We start from the raw sequence: 24,808 nt of genomic DNA on the forward strand, positions 1-24,808 counted from the left end.
GGTTTCTCTTGGATACATGTCCATTGTGCATAGCTGGATTGAGCATTCACAGAGTGAACAGGGGCAATTGTTTCTTTTTCGTATAGGTGCAAATGCCAAACTGAGGTATCAGATCACTTCAGGAAATGTGAAAGGGGTCTTTGATGTGGAACCTGAGATTGGAACTGTCTTCATTGCTCAGCCTCTGGATTATGAACAAGAACAGCATTATGAACTCCGGCTTGTAGCTTCTGATGGAAAATGGGAAAACCACACTCTTATCATCATCAGTGTTGTCAATAAGAATGATGAAGCACCAGTCTTCACTCAGAATGAATACCAGGGCAGTGTCTTGGAGGAGCTCACTGATCTGCCCGTACTTGTCCTAAAGGTAAAGCAGTTTCCACAAAGCAGGGCAAAACCTGGCTTTGTGTTCAGCTCAATCCCATCCATTCACACAAATCCAAAAGGATGGTACATTTAGGGTGGGGGAGGCCTGATAATAGGACTTAGCTAGCAACTTTCTGTAAAGAACAGAATAAAGGAAACCTGATAATTTTTCATGGTGAACTTGCTCTCTTCACCTACATAAATAGCAGTTGATTTTGATCCTAAGAGTCTTTTCCAAACTGATTTTAAAATTATGTGATTTAAAGTATTGAAAAATGTGATAACTTTCTTTTACAAAGAAGATCTGGCACATTTGGAGTAACTGTATAAGCACAGAATGGTTGGCATGTGTACTTCAAATTTATGTTACCAAATAAACATTACCAGGGACTGTTTTTTGACTCCAGCTCAATGATCTTTGTTGTTTTGTTTTTAGAGCAGTTCTTGGTAGGCCCAACTAGCAATCTCCCAAACAATCCCTGGATGCAAATCAGGAGCTGGGAGTTCTCTCTGGCCTATGCTGATCAGCAGCTTGGATATATGGCCTGTTTTCACAGCAGTCTGTAAACTCAGAGAAAATCAACCTCTGCTTGTCTTTGAATTCCAGCTCCAGAAATTTCACAAAAAATATTTGCTCAGCAGAATTGTTATTATTTTCACTCGAAAATAATCTTCCTACAGTTTTTTCTCTTTCCAAAATATACGGGGAAGTAGAATGTATCAGTCTGTGGAAACATCCTCTTTTTGTTTCTCTAGACTGTACATGGTGTTTATTGAAAGAGTACTTGAATGACTCAAACCAACAGATGCTTGCTGTTAAAATTCACGCTCTGCACTGTAGCAGCTGCCATTGATAAGAGAGCTGTGATTTCCCTTTTTTTAACGTAAACACCTGCCTGCTGTGGCTTGTTCCAGGTTTCTGCAACGGATCCCGACCAAGCAGCAGATCAAAATGCCATTAGCTACTCCCTGCACGGACAGGGAGCCAGCAGTGAATTCAGCATCGACGAGAGCACAGGTGAGATCAGCGCACACAGAAGGTTGGACCGGGAGAAGCGATCGACGTGGCGCTTTCTCGTTCTTGCAACCGATGAGGGCGGAGAGGGCCTGACTGGCTTTGCAGATGTGATCATAGAGGTGAGGGACGTGAACGACAACGCACCCCTTTTCCTCTGTGTGTCGGATGGCTGTTTCACAGGCCACATCCCTGAGAACTCTCCGGCTGACACTCCCATCATGGAAATGACAGCAGTGGACCTCGATGACCCCAAGGCTGGTATAAATGCTGTGCTAACATACAGTATCATTCAGAACATCAAAAACGAAATTAATTTGAACTTGTTCTCAATTGATTCAGTTAGTGGCACCATCTCTACAGTGCTTGGGTCCCTGGACCGTGAGAAGGAAGACAAATACCTAGTGGTGGTTGAGGCCAGAGATGGAGGAGGGCTCACTGGGACAGGCACCGCCACTATTTTGGTGACTGACGTGAATGATCATGCTCCAGTCTTCCTGCAAAGGATTTACACAGCATTTGTCTCCGAGAATGCGAGTATTAACACTGAGGTGGCAGTGGTGTCTGCTGTGGACAGAGATGAGGGAGAAAATGCCATGGTGACATTCAGCATCGTTGATGGGGACAATGACCGCAAGTTCTCCATAGAGACAGATGAAGTCAACAACTGCGGGTTTATCCGACTACGCAAACGGGTTGACTTTGAGAAGCCTCATGAGAGGGTATTCAATTTGACTGTGAAAGCAGAGGACATGGATTTCTTCAGCATCGCTCACTGTGTGATCTATGTGGAGGACTCAAATGATCATGCTCCTGTCTTCTATCCTCAGTTCTATGAAGTGGCTGCACTTGGGGAAGATGTACCAGTTGGCACCAAAATTATTCAGGTTTCTGCTGTTGACTTGGATTCTGGCCTGAATGGGAGGTTTTCCTTCCACCTGCTAAACAAGTCTGATCCAGGTGGCCAGTTCTCTTTGGCTAGTGATGGGTGGCTGATGGTTGCAGGATTGCTGGATTATGAGACGGTGGCTCAGTACCAACTCATTGTGATTGCCACTGATATGGGACAGCCCCCTCTGACTGGCAGTGCCACTGTTTTAGTGACTCTGCAGGATGTAAATGACAACGGGCCAGAGTTTGAGGCACATTATAACCCGGTGGTCTGGGAAAACACAGCTTCTCCACAGGTTGTCCAAATGAATGAGACCTCCACCCTGCTGTATGCCAAGGACAGAGACACTGCTGCGAACGGAGCCCCTTTCTCCTTCCGCCTCCTCAGCGATTTCGATGGCCTGGGCAGCTTCAGCCTGCAGGACTTCCACAACGGCAGCGCCGGGCTCACCGCACTGCGCACCTTTGACAGGGAGGTGCACAAGGCGTTCTACCTGCCCATCCTGATCACAGACAGCGGCACCCCACCCATGAGCTCCACCAACACACTCACCGTGAACATCGGGGACCAAAATGACCACCCGCATTCTGCTGGCTACATGGAGTGTCTCATTTACAGCTATGATGGTAAATCACTCCCTGTTTTCTTCCAAGTGCTTGCTTCCAAGTGTGACATAAGGCCAAAAGAGGCAGCTTTAAGTTTTACAGGAGGACTCTGTCCTGTTCCACGTAAGCTGTTGGTTGAGGTGCTACTGAAGTTTCTTAAACCCCAACAGAGAACAGTAGGTATGTGGGGCACAGATCCCTGGGCCACTTGATTTGTGGAAGAAAGTGAGCCAGCCTTGAAGAAGGAGCATAACTGGCTGCTTTTCTTGGCACCTTTCTGTCAAACCTGAGTAATGGTCTCTTGGTTTCAGATACGGTTTTTCAACAGCATTAACATATCAGGGGACAAAAAATTACTGAAGTTCATAATGTTGCTGAGAAATTATGAGTCTGAATGCTGAGAACCTTTTTTCTCCTCCTTAAACCTTTTTTCTTTTCCAGACTGCATTGAATTTTAGTGAATACACTTAAACTGAACCCATATCTAAACTGCTGAAACATTCATCTAAATCTTCAGCTGAAAGATGCTGTTATGGGGGAATTTTCTATGAATGCTGGCTGCATGCAGTGTCAGAGAAGCCTTCTTTCCCTTCTTGCTTTGGCAATTAGGCAGTAGTATTCTTGTGATCTGGTGCCCTGCATAATAAGCCCATCAGGAAAATAAAACACACAGGTAAAAATATTTTGGGATGCTTGCATCCATGTTGGCTCAGGGCATTCCTTCCTCTTCTACTCTGCTCTGTGTCCTACAGTTTGGTAGCACATTAAATAGATTGTCTGTTGTGGCACATTAGGAACTACTTCTGAGTAGATGCTGTTCACATTTATTTGTACTGAAACCTTGTACTGCCTGTTGCGTGATTACTCCAGTTCAGCTTATTGTTAAATTGAAACCAAGTCTGTTTCTGTTTGCTGAGAAACTCCACCTGCAGCTTAAATACCAAACATTTCATTAAGCCTGAATTCCATTTTAGTTGCTTCTTTCATCGGTACATCAGTTAATTTCTGGGAGGGACTATTCTAGACCTTCGATCTTTGATTAACTAAAATATAAAGGAGACACAGAATCAAAAGGCTACTATCACATTGTATGTTACATTCATATCCTGTGGGAATCAAACACCAGGGCATCCTGTTTACTGTCTCCTGCAAAATATCCAGTGAATGTTGCCACAGTTGCCAGAGAGGTACAGTTTTCTCTCCTTGCATTCAGTTCCTCCCTTGTCAGGGTTTGTGCTGCTCCTTGTCATACATCCTTGTCCCACATTCATCCTTTTTGTCTTTTTATGCATCCTTGATTCTTTACTCTGTCAGCTTATGAATTCAGATAACTATTTTCTTCAGAAGTAAGTAACTTTTCTTCAGAAGTTTTGTAAATCCAGAAAATACTCATTTGTTAGTTTTGCTGAGAGGATGCAAAACAAGCAGAATACATGCTGCTTTCCATCTCACCCCAGTCTCACCATTTACTCAAAATAAGCCTGGCCACTGTATTTTGGACATCTTCTCTATCTTGCTGTAATTTCTATCGTGCTGTAATTGCTACTGGATTTGCCCTTTATCACCCAGTCTGCATTTTGGTTGTTTGTCCTGCCAAACACCAATCCCTGTCTAAACCACTTTGTAAGTTGGTTGGATAACACAGAAACAATAGTGAAAATTCTCAGAGGTGGCTTTTCTTTTTTCATTCCTATTGCTTTTCTTTACAGTCACCTGTAGAATTAAATCTATGTAGTCATACAGCAAACATGTGACAAGCAGGGCACCATCTGGCATTTGCAAACCACAAATGCTTATCTCTTGAGAGTGCATATCTCTCGAGAACTACCACAACTATGTTTGTAGAGGTCTTAGGCTTACGACACATGTACTCAGACCAGTACATGTTTGTGTACCTGTCAGAGGTCTGACTGTGCCACTCGTGTGCTATGTTGTTCCAGGTATTCTCCCCACGACTGTACTGGGCCAGGTCAGTGCCCCTGATGCTGATGACTGGGATCGCAAAATCTACCAATTTGAAGGGAAAACATCAAGGTATTTGGAGAGAAAAATGGGAGTTGCATAAACTTTAATGGGAAAATTGAGCACCCACAAAATCACAGCAAGTATTTACACTGAGGTTTTTTTTTTGAAAACATGAGTGCAAAAGCATTTTGTTGGTTAGACAAAATCTTCTGTGTGCAGATCTCCAAAAGCCTTTCTGAGTGTGAGGCTGCAGTAAATAACACTGCATGCCAAACTAGTCTGCTGCCCATTGCCTCAGGGGCCAGAATTGTAAATTCCTGTTCACAGTCATACCCACAATGGGTATCAGTGAGCTGCTACAGGAAACATACCTACCAACTTCTAAATTCCTTCATCCGAGCTCTTGGTGTTCCCATGTCACCATGGTTTCAAGACCTTTTTTATACTAAATGTATAGACTTGGGAGTGTCTGGATTGTGATTGGGGCTCAGATGTACATGTGCCACTCAGAGGTTTTGACAGACGTGTCACTCTCAGTGAATGTATCTACACTAGGAGTTTGCAGTGTTTCCAAAGTTATGGCTATTGCAGCTTTAGTCTTCCTATAAAGTTAATACAGCCCAGCAGCAGGACAAAACCTTCATGATACAGTGGTGAAGAGTCATTAGGACCCAACAGGAGACAATGTAAAAAAGTTCTGTTCTGCTCTGTCCCTTCATGAGGGAACATATCTGCTTTCTGTGATAAATAGAAAGTGGTTCAGAAAATCCATCAGTGATGATAATTAGTACTTAGCTTTTGAACTTCTCATAGCTTGTTCCTTGGCTTAACTCTTATTACAGGTACTTTATCCTTAATGATAACTCAGGTTTGCTGACTATTAAAGAAGGAACCCCACCAGGAACATACAACATAAGAGTTAGAGTCATTGATGGAGTCTGGCCAGATGTTATCTCCACTGTAAAGGTTACAGTGAAGGAAATCAAAGATGATGCCCTCCGTAATGCTGGTTCTGTACGAATAAAAGGTAAGCAATGTGCTCAAGTACAGTCTATGTCTGCAATGTTACTGCTGTGATACTTAGAATTCTCTTAGACGTAGGATGAAAATTAACAGTTTTCCAGGTAAGGGTTTGAAAATGCATTTTTGCATGGTCCTCTGACGCTGCATGTGAAGGAACATCTATGGAGAAGAAAGACAGCAAGGAAAAGTTGTCTGATTTCTATACCAAATTTAAAAAAAACCAGCAACTTATATTTCAGAAGAAAAACTTTATTTGAACAAGTGTCTGCCTGCAAATCACAAAATGTATTCAATCTTTGTGGAAAAGTAAAATCTTCTTTTACGTGTTTCTGATTATAAAAAATAATTTTGAAAAATAAAAATTGGAAATTAATAAAAGTCTAAAAGGTTTCAGAACACACAGGTTTAGCAGAAGTAAGCACAGAAAATTTCAGAGCCTAAAAATGAAAATACTCCTGAATTTGCAGTTGAGTCAATTTTCTGCAACCTTATGATTTATTCTGTGATGCTCCTCTCTTTTATTGCTACAACAGTTGCAAGAAATGTGTGTCAAGTTTTCAACTGCTGTTACAGGTATCACACCAGAGGAGTTCATATCCCAGTCCCCTGAAAAACAAAGTAAATACCACCAGATGAAGAAGCTGCTTTCAGAAATTATCTCAGTTCAAGTGGAAAATGTTCACATTTTCAGTGTACTGAATAGCCCGAGTCCAATCCGAGGGGTTGATGTTTGGTTTGCAGTTTATGGTCCACCTTATTATAAAGCAGAAAAACTTAATGGCAATGTAGCAGCTTCCAGAGCCTGGGTAAGTATCCATCCTGTGTTTGAAACCACAGCACCTTCTTATTGTGTCTATTCAGACACAATGGGCACACAGTGGGCACACAATGCCCATTGCCTAGTGAATGTGAACAATTAGAATGATTGAGGGAGTAATGTGTGATAGTTTTAAATAGAGAGTTTAAATCAGTAAAATCAAACAACCCTTTTGCAATTATACTAAAAGTTTCAAATACTAATGTTCTGAAAGCCAGGCTCTAAATACATATTAAGTGGCATCAACACAATATGCTTTTAGGACTGTAAACATGTTTTTCCTATTGAAAAGACTGTAAAATACTATATAAAGAATGTGTTTGGCTGTTGCCTTTCTACATGATGCCTTAATGTTTCAATTTTTAGTTCCCTAGTTGAAACTCCCAAACCAGCCAAACATTTCAAGGTTCTAGACTTAAAAGAGCAAAGTAGTAAAAGAGCCACTCTCCAGTACAAAACCAGGTTGGAAATATGTGTTTAAAATGTAGTAAATTTCCTTTCCCTCGAGCAAAAAAAACCCCAACAAAACCACCAGTGAAAAGAGTTAAATTATTTGCTCTGTTGGAAACATGTTGGTGCAGAGCTGTACCAACTCATTCTTGCCAGGAAAGATATTTCTTCACTATCCAGTGCCAATTCCCACTATCTTTAAGTCAGAAGTTCAGATTAAAAATGTAGTTTAGATGCTGTGTAAATAATGCATCAGAACCATTAGTGATAATAAATTTATCCACTCAGTCCCTAATGAGTATTGACAGTATTTTTGCCCTTGAAATGCTTATTCATGTTGTAATTGACTTACACCAAGGTTTGGCCTTAACAGATGCCAGACTGAGCTGCCTTTGGCTGTATAGAGTGAGGCAGACATTGGAAGGAATTGGCACAGCAACCAGTTTTGAAAATAAATAAGACTTGGGCTTTCCATTGCTGTCATTACTGAACTCAGTGGAAAAGTCAGATGAATGCAACTAATTATTCTTCTTCAGCTGGAAAGCATTCTGGACATAAATATCACCCAGGCTGGCATTGATGAATGTGTGACTGCAGACTGCACTCACAGCAGCGGATGCATCAGTAAACATGAACAGAACCACGTACCAACCATCACCACAGCTGGAAATGTTGCACTGGTGTCTGTGACAGTCCTGAGTCATGCTGTGTGTGGCTGTGCTGCCCGGGAGAATCCTCATCTTTCCTGCTCCTCATACCAGACAAACCCTTGTCTCAACGGTGGAACATGTGTGGATACTGATTTGGGCTACAGGTTGGTAAAGCTTCATAAGGTGTGCAAAAACAGTGCAGGTAGTGCAGACTGAAAGGAGGATGAGTTGAAGCTTCAGAACCATCACTTCATGTCTTCCCACTGTAGCAAATCTAAGTTTTGTTATACTTCACACACAGGTCTTGCAAAAGAGCCTCTGTTCTCAAGTACATCTATTTTATCTTCAATATAGTTTCCAGGAAAACCTTGAACATTCCAGGCTGCACCAGTTCCATTAATGCCACCCTGCAAAATGGTCTTCGTTTGTGCAGCCTGCCTTAAACATTTTAATGCTGTTAAATGTTTTGATCACAACTCTTACGCCACTTAATAATCTCTTCCCCACATTTCTTGCCTTATTTGCTTCTCTAAAAATGAGATCTCATAGATAATATAGTATAAAGATGAAAAAAAATTTTAGGACTGTACTAGCTCAGAATTAGCTTGATCCTATTCCAGAATGTGGCTTCCAGCATGTTTGCTTAAAAATAATTATCCCAATATAGGAAAGCAGAAACACTGGCCCCACATAGCACCCTTGGTGGGGGTGACAGGACTCAGACTGAAGCTGCAGAAGCTCCTGTCATGCTAGAGCTCTTATTGCTACTCAGGTATAATCAGACAGGGAAATTTTGCTGCCTAGAAACTCTAGGTAGGCTCTGTCACCTATCATTTGTTCAGCTCTGAGGTTTCTTTGCTTTTGCTCCATTTTCAGTAGTTTTGTGTGTCATCTTTTCCCACATCCTACCCCCATCATTCTGCTCTCAAAGGTATGAGCAATCTACAGGAAACAGAAACTAAGAAATAGGAGCCCAGCTATTTCCCTTCCTGTCCCTCTGCCCATTTCTGTTGTTCCTTTGGTTTCCCACTTAGAGGTTCTGTTACTATCATACTGTGGCTACTTTTTTCTACAGAGAAAAAACTTGGAAAGAATTCTGAGTCTCTTGTTTGATAGTGTAAAAGAAATAAACTAGCAAGTATCTTGCAATAAGAGTGAAGAGGTCCAGGTCTGTGACTGCCACACCCCACTTTTTCTGGGTGATATGACCTTCCCACCCCCTTCCTGCAGAGACTCTGATTGGACACAAGCAGAATTTCTTTCCCAATGAGAATAATCAACCATTGTATTAATCTCCCCAGAGAGGTTGGTTGGTTGGTCGGTCGGTTGGTTGGGACGTCATTTACCCAACAATGGACATTACCAGGATGCTAGGCCGTCTTGTCTAGATCATTCTTTCACCAAGAAAAGTTGGACTAAATTATACTTGAGGCCCATTCTACCTGGCATTCTGTGATTCTGTGATTCCTTTGCTTTTCCTGTCAGCATCACAAAGTCTTCAGACAAGCTGATAACTTTGTGAAAAACAAGTTTTTCTTTTTTTATGCTGAAGATATCAGAGGTTTTCATGGGCTTTATATATTACAACAGGTCCATCATTCTGTGGAATATCCTTGCATAGACTAAATTTATATTGTGTTCATCCAAACAAGTCAAAACATTTTTGACAGAAGTTTTGCTAGTGCTTTACCTGTACTATGGCCTAGGGAGTCCTGTGTTCAAAGCAATGAGTCCTGTTCTCAGAAGGGAACTTGGCATTTTCTGTTTGCATGGTGGATATCTGCTTTTTTTTTTATTAAATAGATGCAAATGTCCTGCAAATTTTCATGGACCAGACTGCCAGCAGACAAAACACACCTTCAGAGGCCACGGCTATGCCTGGTTCCCTCCTCTTCAGCCTTGCTTTGAGAGCCGCATCTCCTTAGAGTTTATCACTGAAGTTGTTGATGGCCTCCTGTTGTACCATGGACCAGCAGCACGAGGGCAGCCTGGAGAACAGGAAAACTTCCTTGCTTTAGGTTAGCACCTTATAAAGTATTTGTGTTTATGTGTTTGTTCTACTTGATTCATAGCTTTGGGATTTTTATTTTTAAAGAGGCTCCGAAAGTTAATTTTGGAGAATAAGGAGAAAGCACAATAGTTTGCCAGTATGTCTAACTCATATATTTGTGTCACTCTTAGAAGACGGACTTTTTTTAAGCTGTCTGAAGACCTTCTCCAACTAAGATTTAACTACAATAGTAATTTCAACTTCATTTGAATGGGAACATGGTTACTGCATATCCAATAAGAGTCTTTCCTTTGCAGAACTCTCTGGTGGTGTCCCGTCACTGACCGTGAGCCACGGCTCTGGTGAGCTTTTCCTGCAGCTGTCACAAAAAGTTAATGTTGCAGATCGCCGCTGGCACAATATTAAAATTATAAATGATGGAAAGGCAAGTGTAAATATGGCACAGGCAGTCCTGTGTAAGCATTTACTCATGTACCTAGCTATTCCTTCCAAATCCTTCCTCCCTTCTGTAGAACTCAATCAATCAATTTTCCATCATCTCTGAAATGGCAGGGGTAGAAGAGTTTGTTAGTTTGGACATCCTCTTAGTCTTGGAGCAGTGAAGCAAAACAAGGTCTGGAGAAGTCTGACACAGTTATGAAACTGGCCATGCTATTTCCTTTCTTTAGTTATCCTGCCTGCTGCTTAGACAACAGACTTGTGATAATCCAGGGGCTAAATGCTTCCTGATGTGATTGAGTGAAATATTTGTACTTTATCTGAGTGAGAAGCCGTGCCTCACCAAGAGACTTTAGATGTGTAGCACAAAGGAGGTAGACGCACTTTTGTGTACAGGGAATATCTTGCTGATATAACACTGCTGAAGGAATCTGCTAGGCTCCCCCTTCTCTCCCACATAAGACAAGCTGAAGGGAGGGTCAGGATTTGGGATGCAGCCTGACAGACCTTCTGCTCTGCTAGGTTATCTCTCTGTGTTGTGATCTTGCAGAAAAGTCCAAGAATGTCCTATGCTCCCTTTACCATGCCAATGATTTGGCATGGTCATGGCAGAGTCAGATCTTTCTTTTGTGTGGCTCTTTAGTTACATGCCATAACCAATACTTTCTAGATTAGTATGTGGAGTATTTTATTATTTGAACAAAGTTTCCTGCACTGTAATTGCTAGTTATATTCTATCTTCTGCTAAGTGAAAGAAAACATGTAATTAAAATATATGCACATCTCTTGATATAATTGTTTTAAATAATGACTTTTTCTAGGAAGTGAAGCTGATTCTTGACAACTGTATGAATGTCTCAGTTAGAGACAATGGCAGTGTCACTAAGAAGGTTTCCCAAATGGATCTGTCTGCCTGTGAAGCCTCTGGAGAGATTGTGGGATCTCAAAGGTAAACAACAACAAAAAAAAACCAAAATAGCAAAACAAAACAAAAACCCCACAACAAACTGTCGGGACCTACAACATTTTTGGATGCCTTGGATGTCTCAAAGCCTTGGCAGGGGCTCGGAGACCTTGGCAGGAAGCTAAAGACACTTGAAAATTCGATCTTAATTCATGGAGCAAATTGCTAATCTTATATGAAGAACTACAGGCCACAAAAGTTTAAGTAGGAATCACAAGGTGAAGGGAAAAATTTTGGAGCACTGTACAGGGGGGTTTTGTATGTTGTACAGGGGGGTTTGAGATTCTGTACATGGGGGTCAGGACCCAGAACCACCTTTTCCCGTGCTAAGGCAGAGACAACTGACAGCCGACCCCGGCAACAAACAAACAAACCCAACAAAAAACAATAACAACAACAAAAAATTGAAACACAACTACTCAAAAGAGCTGCAGAAAAAGGTGGGAGTGGGGTGGTGAAATCAGTCAAGCTGTATTTTGTATGGCACTAATTCTTCCTTTCCCTCCCTCTCTCCCTCCTCTTCAGCATGGGAAAGCTCTTCAGTGGCCATCAGCCCCTGCAGCTGGGTGGAGTTAAGAAGACCTTGCCTTACCGTGACTCCCAAAGGCACTTCAGAGGGTTTGTGGGCTGCATACGCAACGTCATCGTTGACAGTAAGGTAGGGCCACAAAGATCACTTTTGGGTTTACTGCTGATAATTGTAAGCACCTGCTGTGATGGTTTGCTTTGACCTTTTCCAGGTCTATGATTTAGAGCACCCTGCAGAGTCCCTGAACAGTGCTCCTGGCTGTGTCCTTATGGATGAGATGTGTCAGAGTGGTGGGATGGCCTCCTGTGGCACCCATGGCAAATGTGTTGGTGGCTGGGATTTCTTCCGCTGTGACTGTTCCCCAGGATATGCTGGATTAGCATGTGAAAAAGGTACTGCAAGTTCTAGGGAGAAATTTGTGGTGAGGATCTGTGGGAACAGCTTCAGACACTCTGTTCCAGTGTTCAAAGTCATACTGCCATGACTTCAAACTGAATAGAATAACAACAGCATGCTGTGCTCTAGGAATGGTTTAGATCTGCAAAGATGTAAAGATCCTACTAACTCTTGTTAAATAAATATAATGATACAGATGAGGGTTATGCTTTATTTTGCAGGGTAGGGAAGTGGTCAGACAGTGTTTTGTCCTTTTTGTCACCATCTTATGTCTCAGTGGTGAAAGGGAAATATTCTGCCTTGTAGCTTTTTCCTCTGCTCAGGCTGATCACAAAATAAAGTTTAATGAACATGTGAAACCTGTGGGCATAACTCTCTTGTTATCTTCAGACCCCATTTCCCATTTGTAAAAGGGTGACAATTGCATTTGCATCTGTCATTAGAAAGAATTGCAAGTTGAGCAATGCCCCCAGACCACAGCAGTGGGTGTATGTGGTGGCATAATATCAGGCTGCCAACAACAAATGTGTTATCCTGTACAAAGTCGGCATGAAATATGTATCAGAGAGCAAAAGCATCCTATGGTGGATAATGAAAACCTCAGCAATGTTGTAAGAAATTGGAAAATTTTAGCACAATTCAAAAACTTAGAAAAGAAATTATTTAACTCTTAGTAGCCCACACCTATGTTCGGGGTACAGGGGAAATACACTTAAAGTTGTCTTTGTCCCCTATATCTTAAAATCTTCATCAGCCAAGCAGGAATCAGAAGTGAGTGACAGATGTTTCTTGGGACTTCACCTGCCTCTAGGTACAAGGTACAAATGATGTGGTTGATCAGAACAGTCTGTAAAGAGCACCAGTGCATCATAACTCTGGGGGCTTTTTTTGCAACAGAATTATCCCCCTCAGTCTTGTAGTTTGAGTGAGCTACAGGTGAGGATGAGCAGCAGAGAGCAGCTAGAAATGAGTGCTTGCAAGCTAGTGTTGGATCAGCATGTTGGAATTAATGAACAGGACAATGGTGCACTACACATATCCTTTCAGCTCAATGCACCCAATTTTCCTTCTTGTATCCAGAACAATAATACCCTATGCAGGCAGCCAGACCCTCTCTTCTTTCTCCATCTGCCACACAAGACTTAAAAAGTGTGACAGTAAATTACTCAGTGGAAGCCCTGTCTGTCCAATGAGGGGGAGGACTGGAATTATAACTGGCATGGTCTAGGCCTGGAGCATTCACTGTTTAAGGTGTTCATAATGACCAAAAAATTGGTTAATATAGTTGAGCTATTTGTATTACAGACAGATATACCAGTTTACAAACATCTGCCTGGATTCAAATCCCACTCTGTTTTGCATTATTTTTAAATGTTGCTTCACAAGCCAAGCTGCTGTATTGGTTCTACCCCTCATTACTGTGGGACAAACCAAGGACTCATCAAGTAATTGTTCAAAATCTGTAAGTCATATCCTGATGTAACAGAAAAACTTTGATTGGCACCAGCTTTTTCTATATATTGGGCTACAAAATGCTGGTGTGCAGCTGGTGCTTTATGAATGACTGTGACATGCTCACAGCAAGGAGCAGACAGCTGAGGACAGGAGTCACTGGAGCATCCCAGGAAAACCCATGCCTGCTCATCAGCTAGAATCTGTATCTGCAGAGACAGTAAACAAGAAAGAACAGGGTTAAAAAAAATAATGTGGGGGGGAAAAACCTAGAGGAGAAAACAAAACACGCCTCAAGAAAGGAAAGAGAGAAGACAAACAGTGAAAGGAGAAGAGAGTGCAGAAATTAAGTCTCTTGATCAGTTGATGTTTCATGTCCTGGGAACCAAACTAAATGCCCTAGGATGAGCTGGGTACTCTTTGAATTTCTACTTGCATGACACTGACATCTGATGAGCTGTTGGTGACCCAGTGTCTGTCCTGTCTGTTAACTAACTGGAACTATCTCTTTATTTAGTGAAATTTCTATTTTTACTACGCCTGGCCCAAAACAGATCTAGAACTGCTGTTAGCTAATGAGACTGAACTAGGTGCCTTCTCTGCAAGAGCATCAGGGCCTGGGTAGTTTAGTGGTGTTTGATTTCCATGGAAGTGTGCAGTGCAACGTCATGAAACTCTGTGCTGGACCCTGGATTCCTCAGAGGGATAGGGAAACAAATTTCAGCACATTTTCCCCAGTTAAAATAGTAAACCTTATAACACTTAGTAATATTTTAATTATTAGTAAAAACTAAATAGTTAAAACAGTAAACACTAACTTAATCTCCCTTTGTAGTTAAAAAATCTTGTGCCTTCCCTGAGGCTTTCTCTTGTGCCAACTGAAATGGGAAGTAAAGTGCATATTTTCTAACAGTGGGGATTTTAACCACGGGACTAAATTATTGAAGGAAATATTTGATTCTTTACTTTGGTTGTTTTTTTTGGGAGTTGTTTGGTTTTTCTATTTTTCAGATCAACATAAGCTACTTTACTGGAAAATATGCTTCAGATTTAAAAAAAAAACAAAACAAAACAAAGTGATTTGGGCACAGTGTAGGAGTGATTGGGTAGAACATATAGCTTGTAACAGCCAGACTGCAAGAGACAATATCTAATTGTCCCTTTCCTGCTTAAATTCTGAATCCTCGATTTGTTGGTTTTCTCTTAATTGCCTTTGAAGTGGGACAGATGTTGCTTTCCACGATGCTTCATTGTATTGCCAAAATTCCTTAAGATCTAAAACTCTGACATTCAGAGCTAGTAAATTCTCAAAGAGCAGAAATCTGAAGGAGCAGCCATTTCTGAGGTTTTCCCTTTGATTTTGTGTGCTGTGCTCAGTTCTTCCAGAATGGGCTTTCGGAAGGGACAGCTGGATCCATTATGAGCCAAGGAGCATCCTCAGCACTCGAAGCACGCGGATCCAGCTGCTGGTGCGCACGCGGATCTCCCACAGCACCCTTCTCAGCTTGGCCTCTGCGGATGGGAACGGATACATCCGACTGGAGGTGAGCAGAGCTGCTCTGCTTGAGCACTCTCAATTTGTCATGGAGTACCTCAGCAAGAGAAAAACATGCAGTTTCTGATTAAAGACACTTGTTCTGTCATGTAATAAAGAGCAAGAATTTTCCATATGAGGGCAACTATTCTAATTTGGGTTGTCCTTCTCAGTATTACTCTTTCATGGCATAAATTCTAGTTTGCATTGCCTGTAAAATGTCCATGTGATGCATGTGAATGAAGAACATTGTTCTGCTTATCCTGCTTGCTTTTTCCTTTGGCTTCTATCTCTCACTCTCTGTGAAACTTGTCTCTATATTTTTATTGCTGTTGAAAAAAGCTGTGTGAACTACACTAGCCAGAGAGAGGCTAATTATTGTAATTGAAAAAGGAGGGTCAGCTGGGAAGACTTAGAGGTAGATATCAGTAGGGAGGAGACTGATTAAAGAGTTCATGTGAGTTAGAAGAATGGCCTGTAAAAAAAATAGTTGATAATTCTTGCACCTTAAGTTTTCTTGTGTTAACTTTTATCTGGGAATAAAGCACTTAAAAACAAGAGTGCCATTTCCATTTTAAAAACTCACATCCATTTCTTGAGGCAGGACTGTGTAATAACATTTAGAAGTGTATTTCTGTTATTAAAGGTCTTTATCATCTTCTTTTAGGTGGTTGAGGGTTTCTTTAGTGTTAACTTCAGTTTGGGGGACAAAAATCACTCTTTGAGAATGAGAACATTACGTATAAACAATGGCCAGTGGGTTCTTCTGACCATGGAGCGCTACAACAATGAATTTACCCTGCGTGTTAACGGTGGTGGAGGGGATCAAGAAGTCACCTCTGTCTTGGGTGTGAATAGATGGTTTGAAATGGATTGGGCAAGCATCGTGCTAGGAAACCGCCTTCCCAGTCATTCAGAGAGTGATTTCCAAGGTAAGTGATATGATGGATTCCTAATAGGGGGGAATTAAAGCCTGAAAGTGGCTATCTTCAAGTGTATTGGATAGTCTAAAACCCCGGTAACAATGGATTACTATGCCCTTCCTTTACTGGGGAATTCAATGTTCAACCCTTTGTGCCATTGTATCTGGTTCTAGTAAAGACATGAGATTTCCTGTAAATGTTAAAAAAAAATAGCACTTCAATTTTTTCATAGAATCATAGAACGGGTTGGAAGAGGTCCTAAAAATCATCTTGTTCCAAACCCTCTGGCAGGGGCACTTCCACATCAGGATTTCTCATGCCTCAAGCAGTGTACTTATGGTGTGATCTTCACTCCTGTTTTCGTCTTGGAAGGATTTAAGGAACAGGCAACACAACTTTCAGCAGGAGGAGAAAGAATTACAAGGCAATTTGTGGTGCTCTCTCCATTTCCAGGGTTTGAGTGCTGAGACTTTGAGATGGTCATTCAGCAAGAAGACAGCTTTTTCCATTCTGTTACTTTTTATTCAGCCCCACTTTTAAGATTATATCTTAAATCTAGATTAATTTAGTGGAGTTGTTCTGTTTCATAGCACTGTTCTGCTGAACTGTGATATTGGTACAGTGCAGCTCTCCTGGAGAAGTATTGACAATCTGTAGATTGACCAGAGCACAATAGACACACATTCTGTAGCTCACCTAAAATAAACCTGAGGAGTATAATGATATTTTTAAACAATGTTTTAAGTTTCTTTCAATGCTCTAAGTTTACTACATCAGGATTTCTCATGTCTCAAGCAGTGTACTTATGGTGTGATCTTCACTCCTGTTTTCGTCTTGGAAGGATTTAAGGAACAGGCAACACAACTTTCAGCAGGAGGAGAAAGAATTACAAGGCAATTTGTGGTGCTCTCTCCATTTCCAGGGTTTGAGTGCTGAGACTTTGAGATGGTCATTCAGCAAGAAGACAGCTTTTTCCATTCTGTTACTTTTTATTCAGCCCCACTTTTAAGATTATATCTTAAATCTAGATTAATTTAGTGGAGTTGTTCTGTTTCATAGCACTGTTCTGCTGAACTGTGATATTGGTACAGTGCAGCTCTCCTGGAGAAGTATTGACAATCTGTAGATTGACCAGAGCACAATAGACACACATTCTGTAGCTCACCTAAAATAAACCTGAGGAGTATAATGATATTTTTAAACAATGTTTTAAGTTTCTTTCAATGCTCTAAGTTCTCTCACTTACATGCTGGGGCAAGGCTGAGGTGGGGAAGTCACTAACTGAACGTGCTGCTGTGCATGCTCCTGTGCTTTGTTGCAGGCTGTATGCGCGATGTCCAGCTGGATGGTCAGCCGCTCCTCGTGGAGGGCAGGAGCACGGAGTTTGGATTAATTCTGAGGCGGCAAGGGGTCACCATGGGGTGCCATTCCAGTGCCTGCAGCAGCCAGCCCTGTTACAGCCCCTTCCTTTGTGTAGACCTTTGGAGAAAATACGAGTGCCGGTATGTGAAGCTTTTGTTTTCATCCAGGGATGGCTGGGAAGGTCTTTCTTTCCACTTTTGAGCAGGCAACTTGCTTCTAACAGTGAAATTCCTTGTGGCTGCTGGCCAGAGAGAGCCATTCCGAGGACAAATTCTTCTTTCCATCTCATCTCCTGTCATGGACTAGACTTGCCTTTCTCTGCAAGTCTGATATGCAGAAAAATTACTAATTACTCCACCTTTTTTCCATGGTGAGAAGATCACCAGAAGGCCAGTGAGAAAATTAAATGTCCTTTGATAAAAGGTGGATTGCAAAAGCTTTGGTCTGTCCTCTGTATGACAATACCAATATAGTGTATATATACACTTATAGTGTATATAGACAGTGTGTGTGTGTATACACACATAGATATGTACATATATGTATGTAAAATATATATATTTTATAAGTATATATGTATATTACAAATACAATACATATTTACATATATTTCCTGTAAAGAAGTTGAAATTAGTCATAATTTTTATGAAACAATGAGACTTTCAAAATCAGTTTGTCACAAAACTGGATTCTAAAATTGGCTCCCTAGGGCCAGAGCCAAAGCCCAACAGCAGTTATCCTACACAGTTACTTTCTTGGAGAAGATCCACTATTTAAAGAAAAAATTAAAATATTTATTAAAATATGCAAATCAAAATACAGGCATTTCTGTTTAAAAAACCCAAACATAAATACACACAGGACTGAGAGGAGGAGTCACTTGAATTCTTGGAATTCAGACGAAATTTGGCACTTGTGAAATCTGGTGATTCTTTGCTAGAAGAGGCTGTGAGACAGTTTTAAATGTGTGCTTGGGGATACTCCATTCTTCAGACTGGTTCTGAAAGAACAATCTGAAGTCTCTGCCATTTTTTCTGTAGAATTTTTTCTTTGGCTTGCAGAAAGAAAGTCTGTGACCTCACACTATATCTCCAGGGCCTGTCCAATTACACACAAGAAGAAATCAATAGTAAAAGACAAGACATCTAGTAATTTTGAGGAGGTCAATATTTCTCCTCAGGGTCCAACTTTAATAAACTTACACCATGTGCTCACTAGCTCTTTTCCTATTGATCTCAGCTGTCCATTTTCTTTCAGGGGCTTTGATTAGACCATGGATGTAGAAAAAGAGTTAGTCAGAAAGTGATGGCTCCCTCTTTTAAGGAAGAGTGAAGCTCTTCTGCATATCTTCTGGATCAGGAAACCAGAACATGTGTTCATGTTTTCCTAAGACTACTCACTAAGTTAGACTTTCAATGTGGATCTGTGGTTTGCTTGAGAATAATTAAACTTTAAAGAAACAGTAACAAACTTTGCACAAAATGACATACAGCTCCAGATGCTTTTCTTGCCTATAAGATATTATCTGCTTTCGTTGTTCAGGTGCCCAGCTGGGAAAGTAGAAGTGACTGACACCCTTACAGGGCTCAGACACTGTACCTCATCCCCTTGTGGACACTGGACCTGTAGGAATGGGGGTACCTGCGTGGCTCAATCCCAAGACAAGACTATCTGCCAGTGCCCTGAAGGTTACAAGGGAAGATGGTGTGAAATTAGCCAGGTGAAGGCTGGAAGACCTGTTGGATTAAGCTCTGGCTCTATTCTGGCAATCAGCATGTGCCTCCTTGTCTTCCTAGGTAGGAGAACATGTACCCTTTTTTCTTATTTTTAATCTTGTACCTTGTTCCACTCAATTAAGTGGGCTTTACCTTTGAGTGCTGTGATCAGTATTTCACCTTTTCTGAAGGTCACTATTTGAGGAAGCTAAGAGACAGACATCAGCACATAGTTACAGTTTACTTGCTTTGAAGACAGTTCTAGCAAAGTTAGGACTTTTCCAGAATCACTTACTTTCAATCCTTCTTAAGTAAGAGCTTTCCATCTTTGTGTGCATCTCCGTGTGCAGCCACCTCCATTTGAAACTCCCACCTGCCCTGAGCCCTTACATTTATAGTAGGTAGGACTTACAGCTACATATGCTCTTCACATATTAGGAAGGAAGAGATCTAGAAAGTTCATGGTCTTAAAAGGCAAGCCTCATTAAAAGTGTAGGCAGAGAGAGATATTCACAGTCTGTCCTTTTTCAGCTGCACTTTGGCTGAAAAATTAATAACACCATAAAACTGTGTTCATGTTGATGAACTGCACTGACATCTCATAATAGCAAAGACTCCATGATTATATTACACTTGTAACCTTCATTAAAACAGTGGTTTACTTACTTTGGGTATCTTATTTACTCAGGATTGGTGAAAGGCCAGAGATTGGCCAAAATGCCTTCTATTTAAATGGATTCCTTTAGGTAAGTAAAATACCCTTTTAATGAAGTTTATGATGTAATATACATAGATTATTCTTTACATTCAAGAATTTTATTTGTTTATATATTAATAATACTCATTTCTTACCTGCAAATTTAGTTGTCAAATTAAGAGTTGATTTAATATCTCAGGAATCATATAACTACTTGTTTATCATGCAACATACTTTGTCATATGTCATATAACAAATATGTGTCTTTATTTCTTCCAGCACTCTTGGTTTCCTACACAGTGTGGAGTCAGTGGGGAAGTTCAGGGTTTCGGAAAGGAGGAATTTACCACATTCCTGAAGAGCGTGAAAGCTGGGAGGATGTTAGAGAAAATGTCTTCAATTATAATGAAGAAGGAGGTGGAGAACGTGACCAGGTATGATGCAGCTTCAATCCAGCTTTGCAAATCCAACATCTCCTCACTATCCTTTCCCAGACATTCTAGTTAACTTACTTTCAAACTGGCTTTTTTCTTTTTCTTTTTCTTTTTCTTTTTCTTTTTCTTTTTCTTTTTCTTTCTTTTTTTTAACCCTGAAGTCCCCTTAAGTGGGAGATTCTATTTCAGCCCCATCTGTACCCTTAATAATGCTGGTCATGTGTGCCCACTTTCAAGGGAGCTGCTTTGGACACATCATTGTTGATTTAGCTGAAAATTATCATACAAAAGGGATTTGGTATGATCTGAACTTAGGCCTCTGAACTAGGCATTCCCTTCTTCAGCTTGTAGAAAACTCACAGAATTCACTCTTGTGTTGCCTTGTGTTGTAAAACATTTTTTGAATCAGTTTCCTTTTTGAGCTGTTTCTCTCTGATATTTGCATTCTCTTTGTTTCCAGAATGCTTACGATATAGACGAACTGAAGAAACCTCTCCATAAAATTCCCCGCTCCTCCTTGCGAGCAGCTGCTCCACACTCCAGGACACCAACTGGCCCAAAAAGAGACTCACTCCCAAAACATGCACATCAAAAGCAATCAATATCAGCTGCTACCAGCATCCCTGACTTCAAGGAATATGTTTCTCAAATCATACGGGATGCAGACAATGATCTAAAGAGTCTTCCAGCTGACACTATTCATTTTTACTGCTTGGAAGGGCAGTGCTCTCTAGCAGGGAGCCTTAGCTCATTAGATTCCATCAGTGGGGATGAAGATCTAAATTTTGATTGCCTCCAAGAGTGGGGGTCAAAGTTTGAGAAGCTTAAAGAACTCTATGCAGTCTCAAATGAAAATTTATAACTAGAGTTAAAAGAACTTGACACATTGTCACGATATACGGACACTACTTTTAAAAATGCCCTTTTTTATATATGTTACATCAAGTAACTTACATGATGCAAGTTTTTGGGTACAATAGCATGATATACTCACTTTTCCCAGGAGTGATAATCTGAATAATCTTTTTATATGCACTGTACAAAGTTATTTCATTATATAAGTGCAAAAACTTATAAAGCATGAATTTTCTTGAAAACTTTGGAAGGTAGGACAGCTATAGAATAGTATTATAATATCCTTTTTTATTTGTGTAGACCACAGTGACTTACTAGAATTATCCTGGATGCAAGAACTTGAATTATTTTCTCCCTAGTATTAATGTGAAACCTATCAGGCGGGTAACAATGCATAGGGCATTCTTTTTTTAAATTTAATTAATTTTAGACTGTGAAATAATTATTACCAATGTTAAATATAAAACATTTGCAATTTCTGGTTTCTTGTCAGCTTTTATTGTATCCTCCTAAACTCTGCTCTTTCATGACATGACACACACCACCTCACTTACAGGCTGCCCAACTCTGTGGGACTTTTTCTGTCTGACCCTTTTTCTAACTACCTGTACCAAGGGGAAAAGAGTAGCAAGATCCCGTCTGTGAACATGATTTTGTGACCATTTTAGACTCTTAAAAGGCAGTTGTGAGACCTGGAAAAAGTTTCTCTTCAGTAAAATTTTATGTCCAACTTTGCTTTTCACATGGAACCCTTCTTCAAAGTGTGCAGCTGGAAAACAGAAGAGCTGATAGTGAGTGTGAAGACAAGCTAAAAGGGCATCCAGGCAAAAGTTGGAATTGAATTCTTTCAATCAGGACAGTCATTGTAAAAATTGGGATCCTCAAAACAGAAAGCATGGGAAACATAGCCTCTACTCCTTTGCCTCCTCCTGCTCTCCAAAAAAAACCTGCTTTTAGTATGGAAAAAAGGAATCAGAAGCTTCTGAAATCTGACACTGACTTGAACACTCACCTCTGTGACCATGGGCAAATCACCTTGTTCTTTTCCTTTGTCTCTTAACCCCTCTGAAGCTGGAGCTCCTCTCTTGGGCAGCTCCCAATGCATGGGGTGATGTGTGAATGTTAATGGATGCTTACAGAGTTCTTGTAAGCTCTGAAGCACCGAGGGTTTTTTAACTGTTTTCAACTCAGTGGGATTTTTTAATTACCACGATACTCAATTTTTGGGTTTTTTTAATCAAAGTCTTAACACTTGCTTTGATTTATTATTAATGTTTTAAAATTAGATCTTTCATTACTCTTCATCATTTTACTTGGCATAAAGAATGCAAATGTAAATTAGTTTTGTACCTAGAGGGAAGATTTTGATACTATTTTGAACAAATAGTTTACATCAAAAATGGATCGAACAGAAGTACCATGTGAAGTGAATGAAACAATTTGCATTCATTTAATAAAAGTATTTGTGTAAATGACACTAAATTAGTAATATTTATTAGAAAGATTTGGAGAACAAGTCACCATGAACCCCTCCTTCATGCCAGGACCTCACATGGCTGGGCACTGATTGTTCATACGATGGCATAAAAAATAAATGTGGTAGATTTCTATAACATTTCTTACACCAAGGGATATTACATATGTGATTGCTGCAAATGAAAACTGCTGAGTCACAGAACTTCAGTTAGGTGACTCTTCTAATTTGAATTCTTACATTTTCATGAAGTGGATATACATTTTTTTGTTCTTTATTAAGTTGCTTCTTCTGAACTTGGTATCAGGTAAAGCTTAGCATAATTATTGGTAAACTGTCTCTTCCAAAAGAGACCAATTTGAACAATGTGCTACAAATCATGCTAACAGACTATGATCTCTCTGAGGGTTATTTTGTAATTCATATTCTGAAACTGAACATTTTACATTTGGATGCATTAAATAACTAAGGAAAGCTGAAGCAGTACTTAATTTTTTCCCTCAAACAACTGAACACACAAAGTAACATGCACAACAGAAGATAAATTGCATTGAACTCAGGACGTGTAATGGACTTCTCTCCTCATGGAAGGTGAGAAAGAAGAATTTTCCTCTATCTCCTTGGGTCACTTACAGCAAGATGCAGAATTCTTATAGCTGAGAGCTGCACATGATAGCCCCAAAAGTCACTCCGTTTCCCTGAAAGCATGGTCCAAACACTTGAACTGCCAGGCTTGGTGCTGAAACCAGTTCCCTGGGTAGCCCATTCCACTGCCCAACCACCCTCTCGGTGAAAAAGTTTTCTAGTACTGTAATATTATTGTATGTAATCATATATCTATATTGCAAACCTCCTGTGCAGCCTTTGTGAACTCTTCCCTAGTAAAATATTAGAGAAACTAATAATAACCTTAATAACACTGGAAGCTGTTACTGCTAAGATGGACATGGAGCAAGTCCAGAGGAGGGCCATGAGGTTGGTAAGAGAACAGGAGCATCCCCACTGTGGAGACAGGCTGAGAAAGTTGGAGCTGTTCAGCCTGGAGAAGAGAAGGTTGTGTGGAGACCTCATAGCAGCCTTTCAGTACCTGAAGCAAACCTACAGGAAAGCTGGAGAGAGATTCTGTCAGGAACTGTAGTGACAGCACAAGGAGTGGGTACAAATGGAAAGAGGGGAAATTTAGGTTAAATATTGGGAAAAAAATTCTTAACTGTGTGCATAAAAGCCACACTATGAAAAGCTAATATCCATAAAGGAGGCAGAGGAGTCCTAAAATTTTATTCTAATAAAGGGAGAGAGTCCACTGGGCCATTCCCCTGTGGGGTCTCTCTTGAGGTTTTGGAGGACGCAGCCTCCTTTTATCGTAAACTCCCGACCATGTGTTGCCCTCTTTGTTTCCCCAATGGCTGAGGTACTAGGAAGGTACAGCCTTCCCAAACCACCTACCACATATTCCCCCAAAAACATGTATTGTCATTTTCCCCTAAAGCTGGGAAGTTCAGACCATCTGGGTTCTGCAGACCCACCAAAAGTTCAGACCATCTGGGCTCCGCAACAAACTGCACAGATGCATTTCTGCTAATATTCTAAAGTTCAGGAATTCAAAATGTCTGGTCAAAACGCCTGGGTTCTGTCACAAACCCGTGCAGCTTGATGTTTCTAGAGACCCGTTTCAAAGACAGTAACACCCATTTCTCCTAAATCATCTTCTCATCAAATAATTTGTAAAGACATTAGCACCCATCCTTCCTATCAGCTGTGAGGACGGTGAAACCCTGGAACAGGTTGCCCAGGGGGGTTTGGGGTGTCCCAGCCCTGGAAGTGTTCAAGGCCAGGCTGGAGGGGGCCCTGGGCAGCCTCGGGTGGGAGGTGTCTGTACACAGCAGGAATGGTTGGGTCCAGGTCTGTTCCAACCCCTTAACGTTCTACAATTCCATGATTTAATTCTGCCTCCACAGATCAAAGTCCTAATTTCTTTACCTTTTCATGAGGCATTAGGGTGTGCATAGGCAGGGGCACGGAGGGTGAGCCATTTACCGGCCTGAGGGCTCACAGGGAGCACTGCGGGGACAGGACCGCGGTGGATGCAAAGCCAGCGGGGACGGCAGCAGGGACATGCACCGAACCAGTGACTTGGGAAAGAAAACCAGCGACTCCCTAGGAGAGCCAGGCTGCTCTGCCGACAGGCCCGCCCAGCCGCGCTGCCGCTCCGCAGGGCCGCCCCACGGCGCCGCGGCG

The 24,808-nt window shown here is 41.1% G+C and overlaps 1 protein-coding gene across 1 annotated transcript in view; it reads left to right on the top strand.

The window, feature by feature from the left end:
- The window catches only part of LOC120500796 (neural-cadherin-like), a 57,647-nt gene extending 34,541 nt beyond the window's left edge, over nt 1-23,106 (top strand). Inside the window, exons 17-33 of the mRNA XM_039706212.1 lie at nt 87-370; nt 1,285-2,902; nt 4,822-4,915; nt 5,689-5,873; nt 6,443-6,675; nt 7,673-7,950; nt 9,590-9,804; nt 10,094-10,221; nt 11,057-11,184; nt 11,725-11,857; nt 11,940-12,120; nt 14,954-15,120; nt 15,778-16,042; nt 17,355-17,535; nt 18,938-19,191; nt 20,087-20,241; nt 20,702-23,106. Of these exons, the coding sequence (XP_039562146.1) occupies nt 87-370; nt 1,285-2,902; nt 4,822-4,915; nt 5,689-5,873; nt 6,443-6,675; nt 7,673-7,950; nt 9,590-9,804; nt 10,094-10,221; nt 11,057-11,184; nt 11,725-11,857; nt 11,940-12,120; nt 14,954-15,120; nt 15,778-16,042; nt 17,355-17,535; nt 18,938-19,191; nt 20,087-20,241; nt 20,702-21,103 (4,901 nt within the window). The 3' untranslated portion in view covers nt 21,104-23,106. The remainder of the gene's footprint in view (nt 1-86; nt 371-1,284; nt 2,903-4,821; nt 4,916-5,688; nt 5,874-6,442; nt 6,676-7,672; nt 7,951-9,589; nt 9,805-10,093; nt 10,222-11,056; nt 11,185-11,724; nt 11,858-11,939; nt 12,121-14,953; nt 15,121-15,777; nt 16,043-17,354; nt 17,536-18,937; nt 19,192-20,086; nt 20,242-20,701) is intronic.
- The last annotated feature ends 1,702 nt before the right edge of the window (nt 23,107-24,808 follow it).

Source organism: Passer montanus, unplaced genomic scaffold (genome assembly GCF_014805655.1).
Source record: "Passer montanus isolate IOZ18808 unplaced genomic scaffold, ASM1480565v1 scaffold19, whole genome shotgun sequence".
Classification (NCBI taxonomy): Eukaryota; Metazoa; Chordata; class Aves; order Passeriformes; family Passeridae; genus Passer; species Passer montanus.